Source organism: Momordica charantia (assembly GCF_013281855.1).
Source record: "Momordica charantia cultivar OHB3-1 chromosome 11 unlocalized genomic scaffold, Mcharantia_2.0 BLBB01000011.1, whole genome shotgun sequence".
Classification (NCBI taxonomy): domain Eukaryota; kingdom Viridiplantae; phylum Streptophyta; class Magnoliopsida; order Cucurbitales; family Cucurbitaceae; genus Momordica; species Momordica charantia.
The window spans coordinates 3,213,062-3,240,722 of NW_028275159.1; the positions used below are offsets into that span (position 1 = coordinate 3,213,062).

Sequence of the window (27,661 nt, forward strand, 5' to 3'; positions counted from 1 at the left end):
CCAACTAAAAATGTTAAAAAAATCAGTGTTTTGAATAACTTGGACAACCCAACCAAAACCATAAAAATGAGATTAGGTTAGTTTTGTTTCTCGATTTTTCGATTTAAAATATTTTTTGATCGATTGAACAAACGACTTTTGATTATCCTCCAAAAACTTCAGATTCCTTAATCTAAAGTTTGGTCCAAATGACTCCCTTAATCCGATCCAACCTATGGATGCCTCTTTGAAAGAATGAAATAATTTTAAAGATTAGAGAAGACTTTTTTACTTTCTTTAGTGTGAAAATTTTCCTTTTCAGAAGTAGAAATCAATGGTAACAAAAACAAAGAATCTATGGACGCCTCTTTGAAAGAATGAAATAATACTAAAAACTAGAGACGACTTTTTTACTTTCTTTAGTGGTGAAAATTTTCCTTTCCAGAATTAGAAATAAATCTTAGGGCAACAAACAAAATAACCAGCTAGATTTTGAAATGGAGACGGAACAGAACGTTTAACAACGAAAAGATTCTAAATCAAAAAGTAAAAAGAATGCTCAACCACCACGACCGTTGAGACTCCTTAAAAGCTGATATAAAAGTAGAAACATATTTTTAGCATTTCGCAAAAGAAAAAAGAAAATCAACTCAAAGATCCACCATACAATCAATTTCAAACAGAGAAAAAATGTAAATGTTTGACCCATTTCCATTTAGGTGATGTGGAAAAATATAAATAAACAAAAAATTATAAAATCTAAAATAAATTTCACAATCCTAAATTTATTCAACATAAAAATCTATATATAGAAACCCATCAAAATAGTAGTTTCGGAATCTGTCATCTCCTTATTGAATAATAAACAGTTTTCGCAGGAAAAGCCAAACCCAAAGAGTTTCAAGACCAATAAAAAACATTATAGAGGCAACTGCATTAGCAAAAATTATTCACTTCGATTATCAAAGTAAGCATCCAAAAACCCAATAACATTACACCAATATCATAAAATAACACAGCATAAAAACACAGTAATGATGAACCAACCAACCATACAATCCTGGGCCAGAAGGTGAGAGGGGAGGGGAGGGAAAGGGACGGGAGAGTGAAACGTTAACAGATACAAAGTCTCTGCTAATTAATTATACCATTTAAAGATTCAATCAGAGGAACCCGGGGACCGACCACAACTTAGCAGCTAGCTTGTGTAGAAGCTAATTCTTCGGGCCGATGTCCTTCAGGGCACAAATTTGTTCCTCTCCCATGGCAGACATCACCGACACAACAAGGTCCTTCCCTTCAGCAAATCCATCTTTAATCTGTGGATACAAACCCATGATCGTTTGCTTTTAGTAAACAAAAAGTCATCTCAGAGATGGAATATTTGCGAACAAAGAAATATGGAATGGATCACGTATCTTAGAAATAGAATATCAATAGGGTGAGGGGGGCCGAGGGAGGGAATCGGGTTCCTTCTAACACCCAAATGTACAAAATATGGGAATAACATCTGCTCGAATAACTTCAACGATAAGAGTCGATTCATATGTGGCTTACCTGAGTGAGCAGGTTGTCATCAGTGGGAAGCCTCAAATCATCCTTAGTGTTACCATTGTCAGTTAACAGACTCACCTGCAGCAAAATCAAAACATCAAATAAAAATATATGACTGATCAAATAGACTTCACAAGCAATCACATGTATGAATCCGATGCATGCTTGCTATGAATCCTTCACATTAATATTTGCTATTTTACTTTCAAGTTCCTCCTCTGAAAATAACAATAATAACCAACTGCCATAAGCTATGACCAAACCAACGAGATTGGACAATTTAACAGAGTATTAACCTCTAGAATTGATTATTAACTATTAAGAACGAACGGTAACATGCGTAGATTTCCAAAGATATCAAGATAACAGAGCAATCACATTTAACATCACAAAGACAAAATTGATTTGAACAAATTCATATAAACAAATTACTCACAAATCCATCTTCAGAAATGTCAATCAGCTGATAATCAGTACGATTCACATGAGGAACCTGTAAGGCACAAAATAAAATCCATTAATGGTACTAGTAAATCATATTACTCAATGAAAAATGATTTTCAAGCCAGATTATATTCTCCTTACATCACAATTGTGGGATGATGGAACAATATCCTCGAGCTTCTTGCCAGTGAAGATGTCAATGCCCACAAAGTGACACTTTGCATGTCCATGCTTGCCTGTCTTAGAAGTTGAAACCTCAACCACCTGCATTATCATACAAAACAGATAAATTTTTCAAAAAATAGCATAAATATTGCCTCGAGAGTATGCTTAAAATGGAAGCTTGTCTACTTTAATGGCTAAAAATATCAACAGTTCATTGTTCACAAAACAGAAACTGTAAGTTTAGGAAGCTCAATTAACTTTTTTCGACAACAATAAAGGATATCAATAATAGTCTCAACAAACAAAAACGCCCCTTACAATTTATTACACCGGGAAAATTTTCGTCTCCGTCATAAAATCAAAATTCAAATCACAACTGCACAGTTCATACCAGCGTCCTCCCAGAGAGGGTGGAGGAGAAAATAGCAAACTGAAAATTAATCGTTGACCGAACAAAAAATGAACCATCAAAAAACTCATCTAAATCGTAACTACAAAAACCCTCGCCAAATAGATAGATTAATAAATCTAGCAGTATATAGGTAACTTCAACATCAGATTCGTCTATTTCTTTCCAATCCAATACAACACTCAAAATGAGAAGAAATATTTCACCGCCCATGCCCATCGATCACGTCCAGCACGTCAAAGGCGATACAAGTCGCACAGAATAGACTAAATCAGTTACAAGGCAAACAAAAAATCAAATAAAATCAAATCAAGCAAAACCTAAAACATCCGATCCAAAATTTAACCCTAGAAACCACAAATCAAAGACGCAACAACGAAAGGCCGGATCATCAAGAGGACGAGGAGATTAAATCGTGGCAATAAAAAAGAAAAAAGAGAGAAGATGAAATGACCTTGCAGGGACGGTTCTTGATGACGATGTGGCCGTTCTTGCGGATGGTTCCGGCCTGTTGAGGGTAGGTCTTGGAGGCTCCGGCGTCGGCCTTGGATTCGAAGTGGTGCTCCTCGTCCGACATGGTTGAAATTTCTACAGCTTCCTGGTGGAGTTGTGTGTTGAACAGTGGGTTTTTGGTGGAAGCGGAAGGAAAACGGGAGGAAGGAGGAGGGTACGAGTCAAGAGGAGGAGACCAATTTATAGCATCGCGTTTCAACCGGACACGTATGTGCGAGTGCGATTAGGGTTTCTGACGCCAACCCCCTAAAAAATGCTGATATTCTTTTTTCCCCTCCTTTGGGTTGAAAACCATCTCCACCGTCCGTAGATTTTAACGGTCAGGATTGTCCCGAAAATCTTTTCAAATATACTCTCTCTTTTAATTTAGATATGGATGCTGCCTTATCTGTCACATTTAACTATCACTTGCAATTTTGGAAATATGATAATATCAACATTTTATTGAATATCTCTCAATAGTGACTTTTATCTCGGATCAAAATATCATTCAAATCCTTACTTCATATATCGTACTCAACAAAATAAATAAATAGTGTGAATTCAAGGTTTTTTTAGATAATCTAGTTCGAATTCAAATATGACTTGTCTTAAAAAAAAAATAAAAATTAAACTATACAGGCCCGACCTAAGATACAAGCAAGTGAAATGATCGTCTAATACTATCCACTCCAAATTTTTCATATAACATATAATATATATACTATAACATTGTTTCATTTATTTTAATTTATAATATAAAATAATATATTTTTCACAAAAATTATTTTCTTATAATATTGAAATTACAAACTAATAATATATACAATTGTTCAAAAAAAAGATTCAATTAAATGCAATTATTTTTTGGAACTTAAAAATTTCATAAATTTCTTTCAATTTTAATGGACTCGGTTTTTAAATTTATTTATTTTATCTTTTCGACTAAATCGGTTCAAATTCATTAAATAAAAATTAACCTTCCTTAAAAGAGAGTTACCTTCTATTTATTCTCTTTTTAATTTATTGTTTTTCACCATTAAAATTGATCGGATTATATTTGAAATAAACTATATAATATTAAATAAATTAGTAATATTATCTATTTTAAAGTATATTAAATAACTTAGATTATCAAATATTGATATATAATTATAATTTTGCATATATATAAGTAATGAAAATAAATTTACATAACATATTGATATTAAATCACGTATCATTTTGAGCATCATTTGGAACTACATCATTATATAGCTCAATTAGTTAAATAACAATACTAATATGGGCTTAGCTTAGTGGTAATTGGCACCCGTGTCTGACCATATATTTGGTTAATAATAAATGTCGTATTTCAAGCATTATGTATACCTTTTTTTAGTACATTAATATGTAAGGATGGAGATTTCAACTCGATATTTTGATCGGGAATATATGTCTTGATTTATGCTTATGTTTATTAAATTTATGAAGTATGAACTATATAAAAAATAATAATATCTAATATTTGAATTGAACTTATCTCGATTTAACACTGATCATTTGCATTCAATTAAAATAAATTTAAATGAAGTAACTTGATTTGATAGCTAGTCGAACAAATTATAAATGCGTGGTAAAAAATAATTAAGGCTTTAATGGTGGGTGCAGAGTATGATGGGTTTGACATTTTATATCAAAAGTTGTAATTGTCTAACTAATTGTTGCACTATGTAACCTCATCCAAAATTTATCCTATTAAGTATTGTTTCGTTGAATCGAGTCATTAAGATGTATAATTGTCCAAATTGATCAAACTTGTATTTAATACGTCAAATTTTCCATTAAAATGACACTAACCAATGACATAGAAAACTATGATTTATAATATAATATATAAATTTTCTTTTATTATATATAACGCATCGTATCTTCCTATAAATGAAATCTACCCATCGTTATTTCTAAAAAGAAAAAATATATATATAAAAAAGAGAAATCTACCCATCGTTTGTTTTTTCATCAATAGAGTATCATTACGTGAAAGGAAATATATTCTATAAGATGGTGTACTTATTTTAAATTAGATGATACTTTGCAATGCTTTTTCCCATGTCTATATTATATATTATATTTGTTATAAATTATGGACAGAAGGTTTAATATGTGGACATAAGTCGTGGAAAAAAGAATGAATGGGACTGCCCACAATTTTCTTTTTGATATTGTAAATGAATTGATAAAATCTTTCAAAAGGCCAATTTTGAAAAAATATCTAACAATAAATAGTTTCTGATGTGATTGGACGGTTGGTGTAAAAAATTGCTTATGTGGTACCTTTAAAATTTCAAAAAACATACATCACCTTTTGGAAAAAGTTATTTAACTTTGATTTTCTTTTATTTTATGTTTTAATCTATCCAAAAGTTTTTTGTGTAGTTTTTTTCGTTAGAAGTGGAGTCCTATATTAAATTTCTAATTCGAGAATAGCTTAGTAGACAAAACGTCTATTACTTTCATATTCAAGATTTCAATCCTACAACTCATGTCGTCGTCAATCCAATGTCCAAGGAACTAGACCATATACAAAGTACATTTTTCACATAGGCAAATTTCTCATTGTGATATGTAACACAAACCCTATATTAAAAAAACGTGTGTCGTATGTTTTTTGAAATCGACTTGATTATAATCCTGGTTCAATTCTATTTTGAGCAAACAAACATGTTAGAATAGAATTCCTCAACTTCACTAGTGATAGTTTAAAAGATAATGATAATTATCAAACATTTAAAAGGATAAGTATATAAATCATAACTAAATAAAGCCTAAAAAGGTAATTTAGCCTACAAATTTTACACAATTTTGGACTTGCCAAAATAATAGGAAGAGAATTTCCAATGGGACACTATCAGATTAAGATAAGAAGGAATCTGATTTGTGTTGTCTGTTGTGATTTGTGGATTTGTGAATTGACCATTGTTTCACTATGGCCGTCTACGGTGCGCATCTTCAGAATAAAGTAAACCAGAGGGCTACTTTCGGTATATTTTATATCCTTTTCATCATCATTGGAACCTGACCTTTCTGGTTAAATGAACACAATTCATAAGTGCATGAATATGACAATCAAATTCCATCTTATTTCAAATATCATTTTGACTTCACTAGATTTGATTTGAGTCCCACTAGTCCAACTTTGATTCACAAACTTGTGTCACGTACCATCCTCAAAGACGCCGACACAAACACACGGACACAGTGACACGATATTTACCAAAAATTCAAGACAATAACACATGTAAATTCGTTACTCAAATTAAAGTGTCTGTATTGTATAGACCATTTACGTTTAAGGTAATGTTAGTGAAGCAATAGATCAATATAGCTGTGTATGACTACGACACTTTAGAAGAAAAAAAATATAGGCAAAAACGTGATTTTTTGCCTTAAAAAGCTACAACACAAAGACTTGATTGGCTGTAACAAAAGCATCAGTCATCATTTTAAGAACACTAATCTATCTGAAAACCTTTTGGTAAGTTGTAGAATGATGCTTACCGAAGTAACTGAAGCTGATCGTGTTGAGAAGCAAGTCTAAGACGTGAATGAACTGGAATGTGCTGAGAAATAACTTTTGCAGTTTCTTTCCACCAAGAAACCTCAGATTCTTTATCAGTAAGTTCCTGCTTGGCACATTCTAAAGCGCCTTCGAGTTCTTTAATCCGTTCTTGCTGCCTTGTTTCGAGCAGTTCGTGCAACTTTCTTTCCAATTCTATGGGAGGAACTCCATGTTGCCCCTCGGTGCCATCTTCTTGCGGATCAATGACCTCGCTAGAACTCCAACGGCAACTTCTTGTCGAGCTGGCGTTTTTTGCAGTCTGACATTTCACATTGACAGTTTCAGAACTTGCAATCAAAGAATTGAACATACAACAGAATATACATTATCGTCAATATATTGATAGAAATGCAACTCGGTTCTAAGTTAGGGATATTATTAGAATATTAAGGATATATTAGTAAATAAGCTAAGGGATAAGTTAGCAGGGATACGTTATAAATAGAGCGAAAGGGTACTCTTTTTTTTTAATATCTGTAAGTGTCTGGACCAGCTTGCATACTCATCGACTACAACCACCTGACTCCATTACATTTGGTTGTAAAAAAAAACTTGTAGAATATTAAATCTTAGATATATGGCCAATCATGGTTTAAACTCATTTCCTCCGAACCTTTGTACTGTTTACATTGACTATTGACCACTAGGCCAATCAAGTACTCATATTACTTTACTTGGTAGTTAATTTTCTGTTTCCAATCATATATGTCAATGATTTCACCCCCTCAATCAAATCATTAGGTATTTACTCCATGAAATTAAAGAACCAGTGTCATCCACCATTTTTTAATTTTAAGTAGGCAGAGTGATCATGAACTAGCATAGATCTATGCAATCCTATCACATAAACATCTCCTGCCCAGATAAACTTTTTTCATTTGCATAGTTATAACTGAACCTGCTTTTCTAGTCATGTTATCTTCTACATCTTTCTACGAATAAGTGGTATCACCGAAGTTATGTAGCAAAAGGTGCAAAACCAAGTTCATCATAAGTAATGATATCAAATCAGGACATAAGAATATCATTCATCATATTCTCAATCTTATGAAGCTTGGATCAAAATCAAGAGAGCATTACCAAACCAACCAATCATGTGAAATCAATTTGTGAGGGAAAGCTAATCTATAAATCTTAGTATGTTCGCACATACCTTGATTCTTAGTTGCTCAATGCGTCCAGAAGAACTCTCAACTTCCAAGTGGATCTGCAAGCGTTCTAACTCGGCCTCAAACTCAGATTCCAGTTCGTCGATGCGTTCCTGGCATTCCCCTTGTTCGTGCGGACAAGACTTCCAAGAATGATTCGGTATAGTTGATTGTGCATCGGATAAAATTTGAGACGAAAAATCTTGCTGATATGAAAGCTGGCTGGTGGAGCATGGACCTTCTTGGCAATCTGTGGAGGAACACGCCAAATCTGTATTCAATTGGAATGGCTCGAAGGGATCACCTTTTCTTCTCAGCTCCTCTTTGATATCTTGAAGAAAAAGTTCCATTTGTCTCCTCAAATCTGCCATCTTAGAAAGTTCATTTCTACTCGCAAGTACAAGATACAATAAACTACACCCAACTCCCAAGTTGAATGACGTATCTTCTTTCCTACTCAGCCCTGTGAATTTCGGCACACAAAAAAATTGTAACGTTGGAGAAAACAACAGCGAAAATAGAGATGCACGAAGTTCAAACTATTAAAAACAGTTCAGAAAAACCAAACAAGTGCGTTTGAGAGAAGTTCCATAAATTTGTTGCTATCTTATGAAGAATTAACTATTCCATTTCATAAAGTTCGGACTTCTAAATCGCAATCCGGCATTAGAATATTGTCATTTCCTCAGTTCCTAATCGATTTGGTTAAAATTTCAATCGACGCAGTCAAACAGCGATAGATACAATAGCAAAGCTGGTTCGAACTCGAAATGGTCTCTATACAACAAAGCACATTCAATCGCTTAAAAACGCAAGCGCCGATAGATTAAATCATACTCGCTCACCTGGCCCCGCGCTCTCCGTAGGTGAAGATGACGAAGCGCCGCCATCAACTCCATTCCTCGAGCACCTACTAGGCGTCAATCGACCATCGGATTCTCCGCCCTCTTTCACTCTCTTTACCTCCTCCGCCTCCCTCCTCCGCTTCAGTCGCCTGAACGAAGCCACCCACCGTGCAATAATCCGCCGGGGAGACAAACACTGAAGGGTCGGCGATTCATCCGGAAGGCGCTCTCCGGCGTCGGACATACCAAAATCTCCGTCACAGCCGGCGCCGTCGTCTTCTTCCTCCAGGAGAATATCAACCACTCGCAGGAGACGGCCCGTCGAGTTGCAGGATTCGGAAAAATTGGGGGATTTAAAGGGCGACTTCATACGAGAATGTGATCAGTTTCGGATATTAAATTCGATGGCGAAGTGACAGAGAAGAAACTGAAAGGTTTTCGAATTTGCAGAGAGAGAAAAAATGGAGGGAGAAGCGAATATTGATGGCGTGTTGGGGTTGGTTTCTGCGATTCACGAGATTTCTCCAGGATTGATTTAAAACTTCAATAACTTCGTCGTGGTTGATAATGGAGACTGGAGAATTCGGCTCAATAATTTCGAAGTATTTATGATTTCTCTCTGATGATGTTGATGAACCGATAATGAAATTGGATTGGACTCAATAATTTCTGTGGGATCGAATTATTACATTTCAAATTCATCGCCAATTCAAATTTGCTTTAAATGTTTCTTTTTATTTCTTATTTTACCAAATCTATCATACCGTACCTTAACTTTATATTTATTCAAAAAAATAAATAAATAAATAAAACTTTATATGATTTCCCAATTTTGTCTTTAAAATATTAAAGCCTAAATAACGCCCTTTGAGATATCATAATTTCTCAATCTGACTTTTTAGTTTTACCCAATAAAACTGTTGAAAATTAATTTTATAAAATGGTAATATGATATTTATGAATATTTTAAATTTGTTTTTAATAATTTATATACATATATATACTTATTTATTTATATACTTATCAATAATTAATATTTATCTCACTTTATCTAGTTAAAAAATTCAAATTCAAATGTACTCTCTTTACCTCTCTCTTGTGCAGGTTATTTCGATATTTCCCTCGATTAACCTTAGTCCTTTTGAACCAATGTATCATCCACAATGGTTTACATTAATTGTCTATCATAATCCTATTAAAAATAAGATGGGATTTACCAACATTAATAATTTTTTATAAAGATAAAACTACGGTGTGGACAACAAAATTATTCTAATATTTATGTCGTTTTGTTATCTTTCCGATTTTAGTAAAACGTATCATTTTTTTTCCCAATTTTAACTTCCACCCTTGATTAAATTTGGATTCAAAGTATATGAGACTATATATTTACCTTTTTTACGACAACAATTGATTCTATATTTATTTATATGGAAGATTCACTGGACCAAAACCTTTATGCAAAATATACAATTAAATATATTCTCAACTAAGCATTAAATGGATGCAGTGTTGTGGTGAATTTATTCTTTGGAATTGGTAGACAAAAAGGTTCAGTGGATGAAATTATCGTACAAAATAAAAGTGAGGTGGATTTTTTCCCAATATAATTGTTAGTTTAATTGTAAATTTAGCATAATTACCGTAATATTTCTATTCATGTATACGTGGATTCAAAGACTTTTTTGTTCGAAATATGTGACATGAACTTTCGATTTTTTTGTTGATAATATATATCCTAAATAGTATGATATTCATGTAGTAATGGACTTTTTACCACAAAACTTATACATCGTTTCTAACAAAATAAAATATAGTACATCGAAAGCTATTCTTGATGCTATGACCAAAATTTTATACATAAACAATGTTTTTTACCTTACTGAAGAAATAACCTAAACGAGCTTTTAGGATAAATTACTAATACATTGACTAGTTTTATTCATTTTTCTTTCTTTCTCGGAAAAATTGAGACCTCAACGTAGGTGACTATATTCATTAAAATTTGCTAAAGTCAACAGAGGTACAAAAAGCATTCTTAGTAAATTAATAGAGTAAGACAACATGTTAAAAAAAAACATATCTAATTCATCTGCTTTTATTAAAGTAGTAATTTAGTCCATAAACTATAGCACGTAATTTTAGTCTAATTTAATTTGAAATTTGTAACCATTTAATTAATGATATAATCCATAACAAATTAATTATATAATTTAATTTATGCAACACATACCATAGCTCATTAAAATGTGTAATGTACCATTAAAAATTGACGTAACAACATTTGCCGAATCTTGTGTGTGCAAAAATAAAAATAACTTGTGCATAAAACAAGCAAATGTTTGGTAGTATCTATGCAGTTGCACCATCAAACCCATACCTAACAAACTTTTTTTTTTCCTTTGCAAAAACAGACATTTTTAACATTAGTAACACATAATTACAAATTTTATACTACAAATAATTATATACATGGAAAGATAATAACTATATTATATATCATACACTAAATTTGAAGTTTTAATCCTAATAAATTATAAATTATAATGATAAACGAAAGTTTAAGAACTAAATTATCTTGTGAATATATAATATATTGACTGAAACAACGATTAAAAATGAATTTTTTTTTTTTTTAGAGAACAACGAAAATGAATGCGATGAAATTAAAGTTGTCAAATTAGAATATAAATAAACTGCAAATGACATTTACATCGTCTCAAATTTATCTTACCCAATTGAGGAGAAAAAAAGACAAAAACAACCAAAAAAAAGTAAATTTTGATTTTTTTTTGTTGGAATATGTGAAATTTGATTGGTTTGAGTACTTTGAACAAACAGTTGGTATGCATATAATCATTGGTTGGGGGCCACATCAAAATCCAATTCACCTTTCTTAATCCTAAATTCCGTTATTGCCAACTCCCTACCATGTGATTTCAAGAATATTCTTGTCTTCCTATCACCAAATATCTTTTTAACTCTTGCTTTTATTTTTTTAAGGTTGTTCTCGAGCTTATTTTAAAAATTTGATTAGATGGGTTAAAAAATTTAATATTGTTGAATATATATTGAATTCATATTTTATTATAAGAAATAGAATTTTCCTGAAAGCATGCTAGAAAACAACAGCATAATAGCCTTCAAAATTTCATTTTTTTAATAGATTATAAAAAATAAAGTAAATCATTATAATTAAAACATTAAAATAAAATAAAATAAAATAAAGTTATAAAATCTGCCTTAGTTTAGTAATTTTCCCAAATATAAATGAATTCAAATAAACCCTAATTATATCCAATAAATTTAGGCTCACATTGAGAAATTTGTAGTTTTCAAACTTTTCCCACATTACTTTTATTGGTAATAAAGAGGATAATGATTGAAGAAAGCTCTGACAATGCGATTAATAATTCTATATAATTTAATGTATATGAACAATAAACTACAAAATTACCTCGAATGATCTATATCCAATGGTTATTATAGAGAAAAAGATTTTTTAATATACATCAAACGGTTATTAGGAGACACCCACATTGTAGCAGCCTCCTCCAATAATTTTTCTGTGTAGAGATTTTTATGTATTTTAATTTAATTTTTTTATATACAAGTATACTTAAGATAAGTTAATATAATTGACCAACCAGAGCACTAACTCACGTAAGACATATATCTTTTACCCAAAGACATACATGACTGCCCCAAAAGTTTTGAAGGTTCAAATTACACCCTAATATAAAGAAAAAAAAATTGTTTTCTTTTTATAATTGTGATTTTCAAACTAGTCTTGCATGCATGGATTAGCTCGGATTCGTAAAATGTGAAATCTAAGTTAAACCTACAAAATCAAATGTGCATTTTTTATTTTAAAAAAATATTTAACAATGTTTTCGAGATTTTCCTTGATATAATAAATTCACCTTCGTGCAACAACTTCATAAATGCCTCTTTAATTTTTATTAACATCAATTCCTAAATCTATAACAATCACGAGTATACTCCAACGTATTTTATCATTTCATTTTTATTTTTCAAAGAATTGGAGATGTAAATCTTAAACACCCACACTAAAAAAGATCACTAAATTCATAATCGAATAATGGATAGACAAACATATAAATTCTGTTAATATATATTGTTTATTCTCAAATACTATTTTGAATAAAGTTTTAATAATAGGTGTCAATTCAAGGTAATTTATTGGGTAAGCTATTTGTTACTTATTTTCAAAGTGTCTATTTAACCAAGGAAAAAAAAATTGCAATGAATAACAGTATAAATTGAAAAAATAAAACTACAACTAAACTACTAATTACGTGTGTAATCCATATTTTGAAGAAATAATCCGAAAATAGTATTAAAGACAAAATTATAAATTTAATCTTAGAAGCTGCCGATTCGAACTTAGTTGAATAATAAATAATTGATCGATTATATTAAAGTTGGGATTCAAATCTTATACGTCGTATTTGTTGTAATTTAAAGCCTAAATTAATTTTAAGAGAGAGGAAACCATAGCTCGTGACACTCAAATATTAAAATTAAATAAAATCAGAAGAACATATGTTTTATTCAATGCGGCACAAATTTTAATTGTCCAATGCATGGGGGACGCACGTGTCTAAAGCAGAACAACTACAGATCTAACCTGGAGACATCATTTTATTTTAATATTTCACGCAAAGAACAAAAAGAAAAAAAAAAAAGGAACACCACCATCATTATCATAATTATATTTCACTTATTTAACACCAATCTTTCTACAAATCACAGAAAAAGAAAAAGAAAAAGAAAAAGAAAAGAAATATTTACAGAGAGCGAACACAGAGGAGATAGAGACAAACCTCAGATCCTTGATCACCAACCGCCATATCCGACTCTTCTTTGTTTACAGTATTTTTTCTTTCATTTTCTTTTGCAATTCCTTCAAATTTTGTTGGAATATTCCACCACTTTCTCTCTCTAAACCCAAAGCTTTTTTGTTCATTTTGTTTTCTCTCTTTCTCTCTCTCTCCTCTCAATTTTCTCGTCTGGTTCTTTGTTCTTTCGGCCATGGGAGCTTGAATTGATTGAAAGCTAAGTAAATCTTTATTATCAAGTGTGAACGTGACGGCAACAACGGCCTCACCGAGGAGAAAGTGTTGTGTTCCCTTCAAGGCCAATCAAAAATCCATTTCCATTTGGTTCCGGAATTTACACTCTCTGCCATAACACAATCATGGCGTTCTGCAATTGCTCGTCGTCTGCGGGAATTTGGTGATCTGCGGGGGGCCAATTAGCTGCAATGTGTCTGCGTAATGCGGGTTGAAATTAGGGATTTCGTAGGAGCCTTGCTTTTGTGCTGATTTGGATCTCAACGCCGAATCAGAATGGCCTTATTTCGCAAGTTCTTTTATCGGAAGCCGCCTGACGGGCTTCTAGAGATATCTGAAAGGGTTTATGGTATGTCCTACTGGTTTTAGCTGTTGATTGAAGTTTGGTATTATGGGGTTCGAAAGTAATGGGAGTGTGGATTTTTACAACAATTTAAGATAGCCATTCTTTGTCTTTAATTTCACAACATTTCGTGACAGAATACGCATAGTTATTAGTTCTGCAAATCATTTTGGTTGTGGCCTAAACTGAATTCCGAGTGTCCTTATGGAATTTTACATGAAATTTTGTTACTAAAAGTCACTATTAGCTGCTAGGTGCGTGGGCCTTCATAATCATTGAGTTGTCCTCGTTTAACGTAGCTCTCTCAAGTTATAAGATGCAACCATTCAGCTATAATTTCCCGGAGCTCGCAGTTGTGGATTCTATCGTACCCTTTTGGAACTATACTACAAATTATCCTCCTTTCTTTTGAGTTACAATTATTCTCATGCATTAACTTTGTTGTTGTATCATATCTGCATTCTGTTAGCCTGCAATTGTATGTTCCACATATGTTTCCCTTAAAGATACGGCAAATTCAGTGCCTTGAACTCCCCCACCCCTTTCCACCCCAAAATACTCTGTGCATTGAACTGTGAGTATTGCATCTCGATCAATAAACTGCGAGCGTTGAATGAATATTTCAAAGTTTTTAATATTTTCCTCTCAAGCTTGTGTATATGCATGCGTAGTCTTGCTTTGTTATGGATGATTAGGAAGTGGGTAAACCAATGAATGTGTGTGCAGTTTTTGACTGCTGCTTTACCACGGAGGTTTTGGAAGAGGTAGATTACAAAGTCTATATTGGAGGCATAGTGGGTCAACTTCGTGAGAGTCTCACCGACGCTTCATTCATGGTGTTCAATTTCAGAGAGGGGGAGAGCCAAAGCATGATTACTAATATATTATCTGACTATGATATGACTGTCATGGACTATCCTCGACACTATGAAGGCTGCCCTCTACTTACTATGGAGATGATCCACCACTTCTTAAGATCCAGTGAAAGCTGGCTCTCACTTGGGCAACAAAATGTACTTTTGATGCACTGTGAACGAGGGGGGTGGCCAGTCTTGGCTTTCATGTTGGCTGCTCTTTTGATTTACAGGAAGCAGTATGCTGGGGAGCAAAAAACTTTAGACATGATTTACAAGCAAGCACCTCGGGAGCTTTTGCAGTTGATGTCCCCTCTTAATCCATTGCCTTCGCAATTGAGGTATCTCCAATATGTATCGAGAAGAAATGTGGCATCCGAATGGCCTCCACTTGATAGGGCGCTTACATTAGACTGCGTAATTATTAGATTTATTCCTAATATGGATGGGGAAGGTGGTTGCCGCCCAATATTTAGGATATATGGACAGGATCCCTTTATGGCTGCTGATCGAACTTCCAAAGTATTGTTCTCAACCCCCAAAAAGAGTAAACTTGTTCGTCAATATAAGCAGGTGACTCCTTTTTTTCCCTTTTAAATTTAAATAGAGGGTCAAGCGTATATTGCCTACCTTATTTCTTGTCTTATTTACTGAAATTGCTCTTTTCTTTTGGGAATTTCTTTCTCCATTTATCTAGTCTTTTTAATGCCGAGACTTGCTAATTTCTGCCTATCTATATTTCTTTCTTTAAATGTTTTCCTCTTTATTCTTAAGTTACATGTCAATCCATTTAGGCCTTTTGTAGGTAGTAATATTTTGAACTATGAGATTTTGTTTTTTTCCCCGATGTTTAAGTGGTTTTATTGTGGCTGGATAGTCTTCCATCGACGTAAATGCCAATTATGAACCTCTAATGGTAAAAGAAGACAAATTCGTATATTACTCCAGAAGGGAACTTTCCTGACTTGGTTTGTGGTGGGAGCCTGCAAGATTTTTGTATACGTATTGTTGCCTGTTTGTGGGTGCTGCCTGCTTTTTGTAATTCTTCTGTATTTTGTTACAGGTAGATTGCGAACTAGTTAAAATTGATATCCATTGCCATATCCAAGGTGATGTTGTTCTTGAATGTATAAGTTTGGACAATGATCTGGAAAGGGAGGAGATGATGTTTCGAGTCATGTTCAATACAGCTTTTATAAGATCAAATATTTTGATGCTCAACCGTGATGACATTGATATCTTGTGGCATGCAAAGGATCAATTTCCAAAGGATTTCAGAGCAGAGGTATGTTCAATTACTTGTTTCATCCCCTCTTCCTCTCTCCGGTAAATACATACATTTCCTTTATTTTCTTTTATTATTATTACTTGTTTTTTGTGTTTATCTTGCTAAGACTAAATAAGTTGTGTTTGGATCAAGGTTCTTTTCTCAGAGATGGATGCCACGGCATCACTTATTTCAATTGAATTACCAAATATTGAGGAGAAAGATGGTCTTCCAATTGAAGCGTTTGCTAGAGTTCAAGAGATCTTTAGCAATGTGGACTGGCTAAGCCCAAAAGCAGATGCAGCTCTTAATATGCTTCAAAAAATAACATCATCGAATGTGCTCCAAGAGAAATTGCTTAGTTCTGCCTCTTCTTTAGACAGAAACCAGTTGCTTGACTTATCTTTTGAAAAACTAATCTCGGAAGCAGAGACATCTGAAGACAACATTAGAAGTCCCCGATTGAGAGTGAAAACAAAGCAATCTCGGCTTTCTTCTGAGCTATCTCGTGCTGCAAGTCCAATAAGATCAGAGGATGAATCCCCAGAACTGCAGGTTGCTCTCCAACTACCAGTCCAGTCTAAAATCATTACCCAGCGAATACCTGAACCTTCCTTGTCCACACCAGTCTCCTTCCGGAGTTCTGTGCAATGTTCACCTCGCCCAATATTAAGAAATAACAGTGCCCCCTCAGCTCTTGGCATTACAGCTTTATTACATGATCATTCAAATTCTAGTAGTAAAGAAGTCATACATCCATTGACAGTATCTTCACCTTCGTTTGCTCTGTCACCTTCATCTGCTCCGTCACCTTCATCTGCTCTAGATTCCCCTAAAGATATTCAACCAAGTAAGCTTCCTATTTTACCTCCAAGTTACACCTTAGAAGATTCTCCTACCACCACCTCAACTTCAAACATTGGTGATCGGCTGTTGCTTCACCAACTTTCTTTGAAAACTATTAAATCTTCAATTTCTCAACAGTCTCAAACCACATCACCAGGGAGAAGTCAATTGTCACCATATTCACATCAAGCAACGCCTACCTCTCGTCTTGGGGGGTCTCCACCCTCTTTCAATGAGAGCTTACCTTCAATATCCTCTTCTTCTCCTTTATTAGCATCATCTCCAACTTCCTCTATTAAGGATTCATTTTCGGTTCCCACTCCTCCCCCTCCTTCTCCTCCCCCCTCTCTGCTTGATTCACCTTCGTATTTGGTAACATCTCCATCTTCTAGAAAGACTAATGGTTTAGTTTCCTCATCTCCACCTCCACCTTCTCCAACCATTAGTTTTTCTCCAAATGACAGTCTAGTTTCTTTTCAGTCACCTAAAAAGAACTTGACAATTGTCCCTCCCCCTCCTCCAACTTCTAACCCTAATTTGGGTACTAGTGTCATCTCGCCAACATCGGTGCCCCCACCCCCACCCCCACCTCTTTCATGGAATGACTCTACAATCACATCCATGCATGATTCCCCGCCTACACCTCCAGCCCCACCTTCTTTAGGTTCAACATTTACTAGTGGTCCCAGTATCACGTCTTTAACGCTGCCACCACCACCACCACCACCACCGCCTCTTCCTAGTCTTGCATCACAAGATTCCGCAACGATAGTTAGCAACTTGACAACTGGCCCCCCGCCTCCCCCACCTCCACCATCTCTTAGTTCTACCGTAGTGCCTAGTATTGTATCTTCAGTCCCTCCACCTCCCCCTCCTCCTAGTCTTGCAGCAAATGGTTCTGCAACAACAGTTGACTTGACACATGTCTCTGGCCCCCCTCCTCCTCCTCCACCACCTTTTGTGAATTCTGGATCCCCATTAAGTCTTGGTGTTGTATCGTCAGCTCCACCTGCACCACCTCCTCCAGGTTCTCCTATGAAGGATTCACCAACACATGCTCCACCTGCACCCCCTCCTCCTTTTAGTGGTAATAAACTTTCGAATGTCAATGGTACTTCCTCACAGTCTCACATTGGCATTAATAACGGCAACATACCTTCTATTCCTGGACCACCTTCTAGTGCTCTATTCAATTCAAAGGGACGAGGCCTTGGACGTTTGAACTCCAAAAACCAGTCTCTACCTAAAAGATCCAATTTGAAGCCTTATCACTGGTTAAAATTAACAAGGGCCATGCAAGGAAGCTTATGGGCAGAGACACAAAAGACTGATGAAGCCTCCAAGTACGTGTCCTATATTTTAGGTTGTCTCTTATATATTATAAGATTCGTTTTGTTAATTTAGTTATCTTTATGTGATAGAGCTCCGGAGTTTGACATGTCCGAACTTGAAAGTCTTTTCTCTGCAGCTGCACCAAATTCAGACTCTGGAGGTTCTGGTGGAAATTCAAATCGCCGAGCCTCAGGGCCAAAATCAGATAAAGTTCATTTGGTAATCAAAGAAATAAACTTGTTGCCAGACTTATTTCTTTGACTGAAGATTCTGACATAATTTTAGATGTTAAAGAAGCTAATCCCATCGATTGGATTCTGTTACAGTGTTACTGCAAAATATAGTTAGTTTTAATTCGTGAACCTATGTTTGGGTATTAACTCGTGCATGTCATGCATTTTTTCTTTCTAGATGGATTAGAAGCCATGCAATTATAGCAAAAGATTTATGTCGCCTGCTGAACTTGTAGGCTTGACTCTTAGTTTATACTTAGATGATTACATCTGCATGTCATTGAATATCTCATTGGTACGGGACAATTTTAAGTTGTTAGTTTCTTTGTTGAAAAATGGAACAGTTGAACTTGCAAATTTTGAACTTCGAACTACTTTTTATATCCTGACTTTTGTATGAAGTAGTTACTTATTGAACAATGACTACCTTTTCATTTGTGTTAAATATAAAAATTGTGGCTAGCACACTGTGACTTTGATACATTTGTTACATATTTTCATCAAAAGCAACTTATGTTTCATGTATCTACTTGTTCTGGCAGATTGAACTTCGGCGGGCATATAATTGCGAAATTATGCTCTCTAAAGTTAAGATTCCTTTGCCCGATATGATGGTAAGTTATTAATTTGCATCTTTTCTGAAGCCAATGTGAGGCTATTAATTGTTTAAGTTGTGGTTCACAGCTAAATAAGAACTTATTAGTTTAAGTTCATGTGTTTGATAATTATCTTCATTACCTCCACAGATTTTTCACCTATATAGAACAGCTATATTTGGTAAGATAAGAGCTTGACATTTCTTAAATAGCTATTTCCTACCTCTTCAAACGGAACCTCTTTTTTGCTAGCAGTCTTCACTTGGTCTTCTACTTCCTTTCTTTTTTCTCTGTCATCAAGAATTATACCCCCCTGCTTGCCTCTCGGTTTGTTGAGGGTATCGAGATTCCCTCTGTTTGTTGACATCCTTCAAGGTCACTTTCTCATTTCAAGTATAGTTAGTAAATCCTTACCAATTTTAATTAAAATGACATTAAAATGTGGAACAGTACTAAACATTTTGACACTACAAAACTAAAATGCTACTCTTTTTTTTTTTTGGGGGGGGGGGGGATTCCAAAATCTTCAAATGTGATTTTGAAAATTGATGGCTTCATTTTTAATTAGTATTCTGTTCTTATTTGATATGCCTCACATTAAATTACTTTTGTACACATTCCATGCCTCTCTCTTTTTTTTTAGTACCATTCTGTGCCTCTCATAATGTGGTATATGTGACATAACCTAAATGATCAAGTACAACTTTATATTGAGCGATACATTTGGCATGCAGGGAGGAATTGTGAAGCATTCTATTAATTTGCAATTTCTCATTTCTCTGCTGTGTAGGCAAGTTTTATGCAGGGACAATATTTTTCATCTGGAGAAACTAATGCATAACATTGTCTCTGATTCTTTGTGTTGGTATTATCATTGTCAGAGTTCAGTCCTAGCCTTGGATGATTCAGCATTAGATGTGGATACGGTTGAGAACCTAATCAAGTTCTGTCCAACAAAAGAAGAAATGGAACAACTTAAGGTACTTATTTCCTTCTCTGCAAGTGCTTACATTCAGTGGTCTGAATCATATTGTATTTCCTTTAGTTTGTACTTATTTTTTCTGGTCTCCGTTGATCTCTACCAAAATTTTCTTGAAAATGTGCTTGCCCCTCTTTTGACATTGAAATTTTTGCTTTCACGTTCAGGCATACAGTGGGGATAAGGACAACTTGGGAAAATGCGAACAAGTGTGTTAATACATTACTCTCTCCCCCCCCCCCCCCCCCCCCCCCCCCATTATTCAGATTCTGGTTTTCTAAATTATAGAGCTAACTTATCTGCAATTCAACCCTCATTACCACATCATTATTTGAACCATGGTTGGGAAAATTCTATTTTAGCATCGGAGTTTTTCTTTATATGTTTTGGGCATTTGGCTTCATATTATTGATTGATAATTTGTTTCTTATAAAAAAAAAATTAACCTGCTTCTGTCTTTTCTCCCTGTAGTTCTTCTTAGAATTGATGAAAGTCCCACGAGTAGAGTCCAAGCTAAGGGTTTTTTCTTTCAAGATACAATTCCGTTTGCAGGTGAGGGGACAGCCTATCTAATTGTTCTGTTCCTTTTTCTTTTTGTATTACTTATTCCCAATTTCACTATTTTCACTTTCTAGGTCTCTGACCTTAGATATAGTCTGAATACTATCAATTCGGCATCTGAAGAGGCAAGTGATGTTCCTTTGAATTTCCTTAATTTAGGTGCATCATCTGGACATTTTCACATTTTAAACCCTTTCTCTATGTGCTAGTCAGATCAGAAGTTCGGTAAAGTTGAAAAGGGTAATGCAAACTATTCTATCATTGGGTAATGCTTTGAACCACGGAACGGCTAGAGGTGAGGGAGTCTTTTCCCTTTGAAATAACCTCTCAAATAATCTACACTATGTATGAACAGTGGAGAAACATTTTTTTCGAAAAATTTGCCTTCACACTCGTGGTAAATCTCTTAACTAATATGAATGCCTCACTTTCAAAAGTGAAGGTTAAAATTAATGATAGGTTTACATATTATTTTGGTCCCTATACTTTTAGCTTGAGTTTATTTTGGTTCCTGTACTTTCAAAACTTCCATTTTGGTCCCTGTTCTTTTAGCTTTTGTCCATTTTAGTTCATGTACTTTTGAAGCCTTTGATTTGTTTCTCATACTTCTATAAAGTGACCATTTTGATCCCTTCATTTTATCTAATTTTTTTCAATCATAATTTTGCCATGACACTTCACTCAATAAATTTCTTGAAATGTTGCCACAAATTTGTATTAAAGAGTTTTTCATTTTGTATAAAAATTGTGTTAAAGTTTTGCATATAAGGACTACAATAGTTACTTCTAAAAAGTATAAGGACCAAAATCGGCGTTTTGAAAGCACAGAGAATAAAGTTGAAAGGGTAGGGGCTAAAATGAATATTTTGAGATTATAGAGACTAAAATGAACGAAACCTAAAAATAAATAGAGTATTTAAACTTTACTTATTATAAGTATTTATAATAGAATCATATTTAATATTTATTTATTCTTTACAATGACATGCATATTTTAGAATTGAGTTTTAGAATGAAGAAAACAGTATTTGTGATGATAAAATGAAGAATATACGACATTTATTTTAGGTAAATTTTTTCTAGATGAAACTTCGATTGCAAAGACTCATTCATTGACCCAAAAAAAAAGGTTTATAAATATGCCATGCATAGCACACTAGATGCCTAAAATTTAAAAAATAGGAAATAGTTCCTTTAGGTGTTCTGCTTCACCGTTAAAACTTTTGAATGGTATCACCAAGACTTCAAGTGTTCTGCTCTTATGAGTTCTTGCTGATGTAGGTTCTGCTATTGGATTTCGGCTTGATAGTCTTCTCAAACTCACTGATACGCGAGCCAGAAACAACAAGATGACTCTCATGCATTATCTATGTAAGGTAGACTTCTCCTGTTCTGTTCAATAAATTGCTCCTTTTGCTTGTCAAATAGTTCTATAGGCTTTCTTGATGTATGGCGGTCTTCTTTGTATTGTCGTTCAGCAAAAACTTCTCTCTTATAGTGAATACTCTTGTCTCACCTGCATTTAGTACACATGATTTACTATAATCTTCATGTCAATGCTATTGTGTAATGCACATACATGGTATTCTTCTTGCTGTTTCTGAGAATGAGGAAACTTTAAAATAATTCACGAGTAAATAGTAAAAATGACAATGAACGAACCCTTCCCAAGCCAATCCATTTTCTTATAAAGAACAGTATACTTCTTATAAAGAACAGTATACTTCCAAGTTAAGCGCTGCTTCTAATAAAGTGATAAAGATGAATCATTATCTGACTGTCAAATCTTTGTAAAGGTGGCACTTAACACAACTTTTAAAAATTATGGATTCTAGATGGATGGTGGAGTAAAACTGTAGATGTTCGGTTAAAGTAACTTTTAAGTCTAAATTGTTTGAGAATCGAACATCTTAGGCACTTGTTATACATTTATATGTTAACTTGTAAAATATCTGCCTGATTAAGTGCAGGTGCTTGCTGAAAAGCTGCCAGAACTTCTGGATTTTCCGAAGGACCTTGTGAGTTTGGAAGGTTCTACAAAGGTATTATTTCTTCATTTCTTTTAATTTCTGTGCAGTACGACCAGTATCCAGTGTTGTTTTGTAGTTGAAGCTAATAGTTTGATCATCATGCAGATACAACTGAAATATTTGGCAGAGGAAATGCAAGCCATTAGCAAAGGGCTTGAGAAGGTTGTTCAGGAATTGGCGAATTCAGAAAATGATGGGATTGTTTCAGAAAATTTTTGCCGGGTATTGTGTAGCGTTTAATGAAGGATAGTTTTATTTTTGTAAAGTTCTAAAGTAGTTTGCTTAAGACATGGTAATTTGGCTGATCTTAGAAATTAGTCTAAGATTGATGATTATTTCCAGCATTATTAACTGGTTGGAACATTATCATTTTTGGCATTCACTTAACTTAATCTCCTGGGAGAACTTAGGAAAGAATACACGAGGGCAATAAAGAGAAAAAAAAGGGAAATCCCAGGCCAAAAGGAGCCAAAAAAAGCTAACAGAAAATCAGAGAACAAATACAGAAAGGGCTCAAAATGAGAGAAAAGGGATAACTATGCAATGACTTGTTGACTTCCTTGTCTAAGAACTGCTCCAAATTATGAGTTTTAGCTGCTTTCCTCTTGTAAAGATGTGGCAGTTGTTTCTTTCAATTCATACCAGTTACTGTCTTATTGTTTTCTTTATATTTAGACTTTAAAAGGCTTCCTTTCTCATGCCGAGGCCGAAGTGAGGTCTCTTGCCTCTCTTTATTCTAATGTGGTATGTATGATGCTCTTTCCTTTAATTTCGATATATATTGTGAAAGCAGCATTAGAAATCTTCTGAACTTTGGGCATTTTCAGGGTAGGAATGCTGATGCATTGGCGCTTTACTTCGGGGAGGACCCAGCACGTTGCCCTTTTGAGCAAGGTATATTTGCTATATCCCTCTCTTTGCTACTATCAAAAAGTAGAACTGACTAACCCTAACTTAGAAACGAAAGGAAAATATTCTTTCAAAGGTTAAATGTGCAAGTGCCTAGAACTCACAGAGTCATCCCCCTTCTATAATGAACATATTTGGTACTGAAATCCAAGACATTTGTTCGGATATCAGTTGTATCGACGCTGTTCAATTTTGTGCGTATGTTCGTGCGAGCGCATGAAGAGAACTGCAAGCAGCTTGATTACGAAAAGAAGAAAGCACAGAAGGAAGCAGCAGAAAAGGAGAAGGAGAAGAAGGAGAAGTTGAAGGTCAGTACCCCAAAAAAGGAGTCAGGATTCTTGATGAAGACCCGAACCTAGCATAGCGACATCAATTGATCCCGTGTGTTCTAACAGACATTTCTGCAACATACTAAGTTATTCTCTATATGCCGTGGCCAAAAATAACCCATCGTGCACAGTCGAAACAATGTCGACTTCAATGTTGCTATCTTGGACAAAAAAGAAAGTTTCAGAGGCACGGGAGGTAGAATAAGCAGCCGGTGTTCGGACGAGATACGGGCCATTTATGAAGCAGTAAGTCTTCCACCAAACTTGTATTATTTGTTAAGAAAAGAAGAAGCTACAGGGGTGTGAAACTCATCAGCCATTGTTGCTGTTTGTGTAACTGAGTTACTGGTAGGGAGGTAGATTTAAGGAAGTCTTGTTTGAGGAAGCACTCAAATGGGATTTGGTTAGATCAGAATTTTGCTGTAAAATATATCATAAAAATGTAATAATAGTTTGTTCATGTTCTATATAATACATCTTTTCCCCTGCTAATATTTCCTCCATTAGTCTGTAACTTCTCTCTTTCTGTGTTTTTTACATGTATATAATGATGTAATGTTATATGAAGATGATCACTAAGAGGAAATTTCTCAGGTAATTAGTGATCTAATCATCCAAACTGTCATGCCATATCTCTAATCTCCTCTCTCTGGTATGCTAAATTACTTTATATTGTGTTTCTTAATCACTGTGTTTACTTATAATGCTCCTCGATTAAATTCGAGACGTCGGAGTCGAGTGATTATATTATATATATCTAGTCAATTTCGTCTAAATTTTGAGTGAGACAATGTCGTATCGGAATATTAGACATTATACTAAAACTAAACATAATTCAAAGTCTAGAAACGTAAATAGACACACTACTGCTACTAACTTGTACGTGTACATAGCTGACTTTGATAATATGTTTCTTTCTAGAAAGGAAAAATGGTGGGCGCAAGAGAATTGGACCATTGGAAAAGAAGAAACAAATGGATGTGGACTTGTTTAGTCTTCGCTAAGAAATTTGAAGTCAATGGGTTTGGAATTCAAACAATTATTAATCCAAATCCAACTCCTTTTCACGCACGACAAGTTAAGAGTAAGTGTAATGTTGTAATTTGGTCAGCGTTTGCGGCCTTTGTTCGCATTTGCTCCACTTTCCACATTTGTCTTAGCTTTTGTTGTCTTCTATCGTTTCCTTATTCCAAGCTTCTAATTCATCTGCTACTATTGAGGATGGTAAAAATAACCGTAGGACTCTATCTTTGTAGGTATCGACCCAATCAGGTGGAGATTTCCTGATTTGATAGGAGACTGGATCAAACCGAGGTTCCCAATCGGATTTCCGACTGGGCCGGGGTGGGGACAAGGATCGGTTCTCTCCCGTCCCCGACCCCGCCCCGTTTAATTTTTTATTACTTTTTATATTTTTTTATATAATAATATTAATATATATTAATTTTATAAATATTTTTTAATTAAAAAAAAACTCAAACTAATACCCATTTAATCACTTTTATACTAATAATAACAAAACTTAATTTAAAAAAAATTTAAAATTTAAAATATATATTTATAATGGGGAACCCGTCCCGGATCGGGGAATCCCCGCTCTGTCCCCGCTCCAAAATTTTGGGGATGGGGACGGGGATGGGGAAAAAATCTCCAACAGGGCGGGGATGGGTATAGCCCCCGACCCTGTTGTCATCCCTAACTACTATCCCTATTATGTCAAAGGTTTTTTCTTTATTTATTTTTTTTGAAAATGACTTTTGATGTTCAAGTCAATAAGTATCTGCCAACATATTTGCTTATTTTCTTGAGGTCGAAAGTTCAAGTCTCTATTCTCCTACATTTGTTGTACTAAAATAAAGTTCAACACATAATTTTTTAGGTTGGAGTTCATATTCAATTTGATTTAGTGATGTTAGAAATCAGAATTTGGTAAATCTTAATCGTTCAGCCGTATATATATATTTATTAGCTTTCTTAAACCAGAAGTCTTTATATATTGAGAAAATTATTATATTGATAGTGACCGTAATTTAGAATCCGATTATATGGATGGAAGTGAGACTTCAAAGATGGAAAAAGAAAACTTATCATTCAATGGGTGGACTTATGTGTTTATTAGAATGATCCTCTTTGATATGTCGATGTATTATTTATTTTCCTAAAATATATGGTACAAGCAAAAATAGTTTGGAGAAAGTTGTTAGGTAGGGATATTTTATGTCAAGACTTTCAACGGGGAAGAAGTTTTTACCCATGGAATTTCAAATATAGTGTTCTTATTATTTGACAAATATTAGGGAAAAAAAACACTAGTCACATAAATTTTAGGTTCATTTCATAACGTTTCTATTTCAGCTTGTTTATCATTTTACCGTTTCTTGTTTTTCGTTTTATTTTTTCAATCAAGAAAAATCGCGTTTGATATCATTCTTTTTTATACAAAAAAAAAGAACATAAATATTTTGAAAATTATTTCTCTCCAAAATTTTAAATTAAGAAAAGTACAAATTTTATATGGAATTTAAAATTTCAACATTTTTATGTTATATTTATGATGCATTTTATAAGTAAAAAATGATAAAGATAATGTTTTTTTCTATGTTTTTGAAAAAAGAAAAAAACTAGAAACAAGAACAATAAATTACAGGCCTATCTTGGTGATGTTACATTTTCTTGTTCCTGTTTTCTTTTTTAATAATAAAAAAAATGGAATTACGTTGCTCCTAACACCAACTGACGTTTTATTTATACTAGAACAAATTAAAACCGGAACAAAAAACTTGTTTATGTTGTGAGAGATCGAATCTTCGATCTCTACAAAATGAGCAAGATGCCTTAACATTTTTTTTTTGAAACAGAACAAGTGTACGAAAATTACAAAAGGGAATCCAGATATTCTCAAACTTGAACTTAAATTTTTCCTTAAACGGGCACGTGTGAGCTAAACACGCTCAAATATACTATTTAAAAACTAATTCTTTTTAAGATCTCAAATATACTATTTATTCATGTTAACAAGATATGTAATATAGTTTAACTGGTTAAGACATACATCATAGATTGAAATGTCGAAAATTCAAATTTCCACTCTATAGATTTTTTATCTAAAAAATATATTATAATAATGAGATTTACTTATTTATTAAATATAAGAACAAAATGTTTCGCTCTTTGTACTTAAAAGGTGTTGGATCATTTGTTCAACCAAATACACACATTAAATATACTAGGAATAACTAAATAAACAAGACTTCTATTATTCATCGACTGTACAACTAGAAGTAATAGACTCGACCATTTCATCTTCTTTTATTATATATATATATATATATATATTCTAACAAAAGAAAATTAGAGGTGGATACTTCAACTCGAATTGTTCCTAAAATTTTTGTCAATTGAACGTTCACTGCTACAAAGACAAAAATGATAATCGATATTGATACTATTAAGGATCAGTATGGAAATGATTTTAGAACGAGTGAATTTAGCAAAAGAGATTTAATAAAAATTGATTTTGTGAAAATGATTTTTATATAATTATTTTAACGTTATTTCAAGCGATTAATATTAAGAAAAAAATTAGAGATTCTAGCTGTATACGTCCAACCACTTCGAAATATGTCCTAATATTGACATCATCGTCGCA

General features: G+C 33.8%; 3 protein-coding genes across 7 annotated transcripts; 1 reads left to right on the top strand and 2 right to left on the bottom strand.

Moving 5' to 3' along the window:
- Nucleotides 1-915: 915 nt before the first annotated feature.
- LOC111005893 (eukaryotic translation initiation factor 5A-2) lies at nt 916-3,247 on the bottom strand. The gene is made up of 5 exons (XM_022277564.2): nt 3,006-3,247; nt 2,119-2,241; nt 1,970-2,026; nt 1,537-1,611; nt 916-1,298 (listed from the first exon to the last, which is right to left on the bottom strand). The coding sequence occupies exons 1-5, from the start codon at nt 3,126-3,128 to the stop codon at nt 1,194-1,196; spliced, it is 483 nt and encodes a 160-aa protein (XP_022133256.1). The 5' UTR covers nt 3,129-3,247; the 3' UTR covers nt 916-1,193.
- A 2,502-nt stretch (nt 3,248-5,749) lies between these two features.
- LOC111005875 (protein POLAR LOCALIZATION DURING ASYMMETRIC DIVISION AND REDISTRIBUTION) lies at nt 5,750-9,351 on the bottom strand. Its single transcript, XM_022277537.2, has 4 exons — nt 8,638-9,351; nt 7,798-8,255; nt 6,584-6,903; nt 5,750-6,109 (listed from the first exon to the last, which is right to left on the bottom strand). Exons 1-4 carry the CDS (start codon nt 9,005-9,007, stop codon nt 6,091-6,093), a joined length of 1,167 nt encoding a protein of 388 aa, XP_022133229.1. The 5' UTR covers nt 9,008-9,351; the 3' UTR covers nt 5,750-6,090.
- Nucleotides 9,352-13,391: 4,040 nt separating this feature from the next.
- Nucleotides 13,392-24,504, top strand: LOC111007994 (actin-binding FH2 (formin 2) family protein). Of its 5 annotated transcripts, XM_088119724.1 has the most exons (17): nt 13,401-14,082; nt 14,803-15,503; nt 15,994-16,215; nt 16,351-18,386; nt 18,465-18,594; nt 19,151-19,222; nt 20,086-20,184; nt 20,351-20,392; nt 20,655-20,735; nt 20,819-20,869; nt 20,958-21,039; nt 22,026-22,120; nt 22,715-22,786; nt 22,880-22,996; nt 23,450-23,518; nt 23,602-23,668; nt 23,855-24,504. In XM_088119724.1, exons 1-17 carry the CDS (start codon nt 14,010-14,012, stop codon nt 24,040-24,042), a joined length of 4,197 nt encoding a protein of 1,398 aa, XP_087975850.1. In that variant the 5' UTR covers nt 13,401-14,009; the 3' UTR covers nt 24,043-24,504. The 5 variants fall into 5 exon arrangements, 4 of the variants coding, with proteins under 4 accessions (XP_087975853.1, XP_087975852.1, XP_087975851.1 ...); XM_088119725.1 differs by lacking the exon at nt 20,351-20,392 and having other exon boundaries at nt 13,399-14,082; XR_015788845.1 differs by lacking the exons at nt 23,450-23,518; nt 23,602-23,668; nt 23,855-24,504 and having other exon boundaries at nt 13,395-14,082; nt 22,026-22,115; nt 22,880-22,956.
- Nucleotides 24,505-27,661: the final 3,157 nt, after the last annotated feature.

Coding starts and splice junctions, on each gene's coding strand:
- LOC111005875 (XM_022277537.2), bottom strand. CDS start 9,007: ATGAAGTCGCCCTTTAAATCCCCCAATTTTTCCGAATCCTGCAACTCG. Junction 8,256..8,637: donor TACGGAGAGCGCGGGGCCAG/GTGAGCGAGTAT, acceptor CGAAATTCACAG/GGCTGAGTAGGAAAGAAGAT. Junction 6,904..7,797: donor TTGAGCAACTAAGAATCAAG/GTATGTGCGAAC, acceptor GTGAAATGTCAG/ACTGCAAAAAACGCCAGCTC.
- LOC111005893 (XM_022277564.2), bottom strand. CDS start 3,128: ATGTCGGACGAGGAGCACCACTTCGAATCCAAGGCCGACGCCGGAGCC. Junction 1,612..1,969: donor ACATTTCTGAAGATGGATTT/GTGAGTAATTTG, acceptor ATTTTGCTGCAG/GTGAGTCTGTTAACTGACAA. Junction 1,299..1,536: donor ATGACAACCTGCTCACTCAG/GTAAGCCACATA, acceptor TTGTATCCACAG/ATTAAAGATGGATTTGCTGA.
- LOC111007994 (XM_088119724.1), top strand. CDS start 14,010: ATGGCCTTATTTCGCAAGTTCTTTTATCGGAAGCCGCCTGACGGGCTT. Junction 14,083..14,802: donor GATATCTGAAAGGGTTTATG/GTATGTCCTACT, acceptor ATGTGTGTGCAG/TTTTTGACTGCTGCTTTACC. Junction 22,121..22,714: donor TCATGCATTATCTATGTAAG/GTAGACTTCTCC, acceptor GATTAAGTGCAG/GTGCTTGCTGAAAAGCTGCC.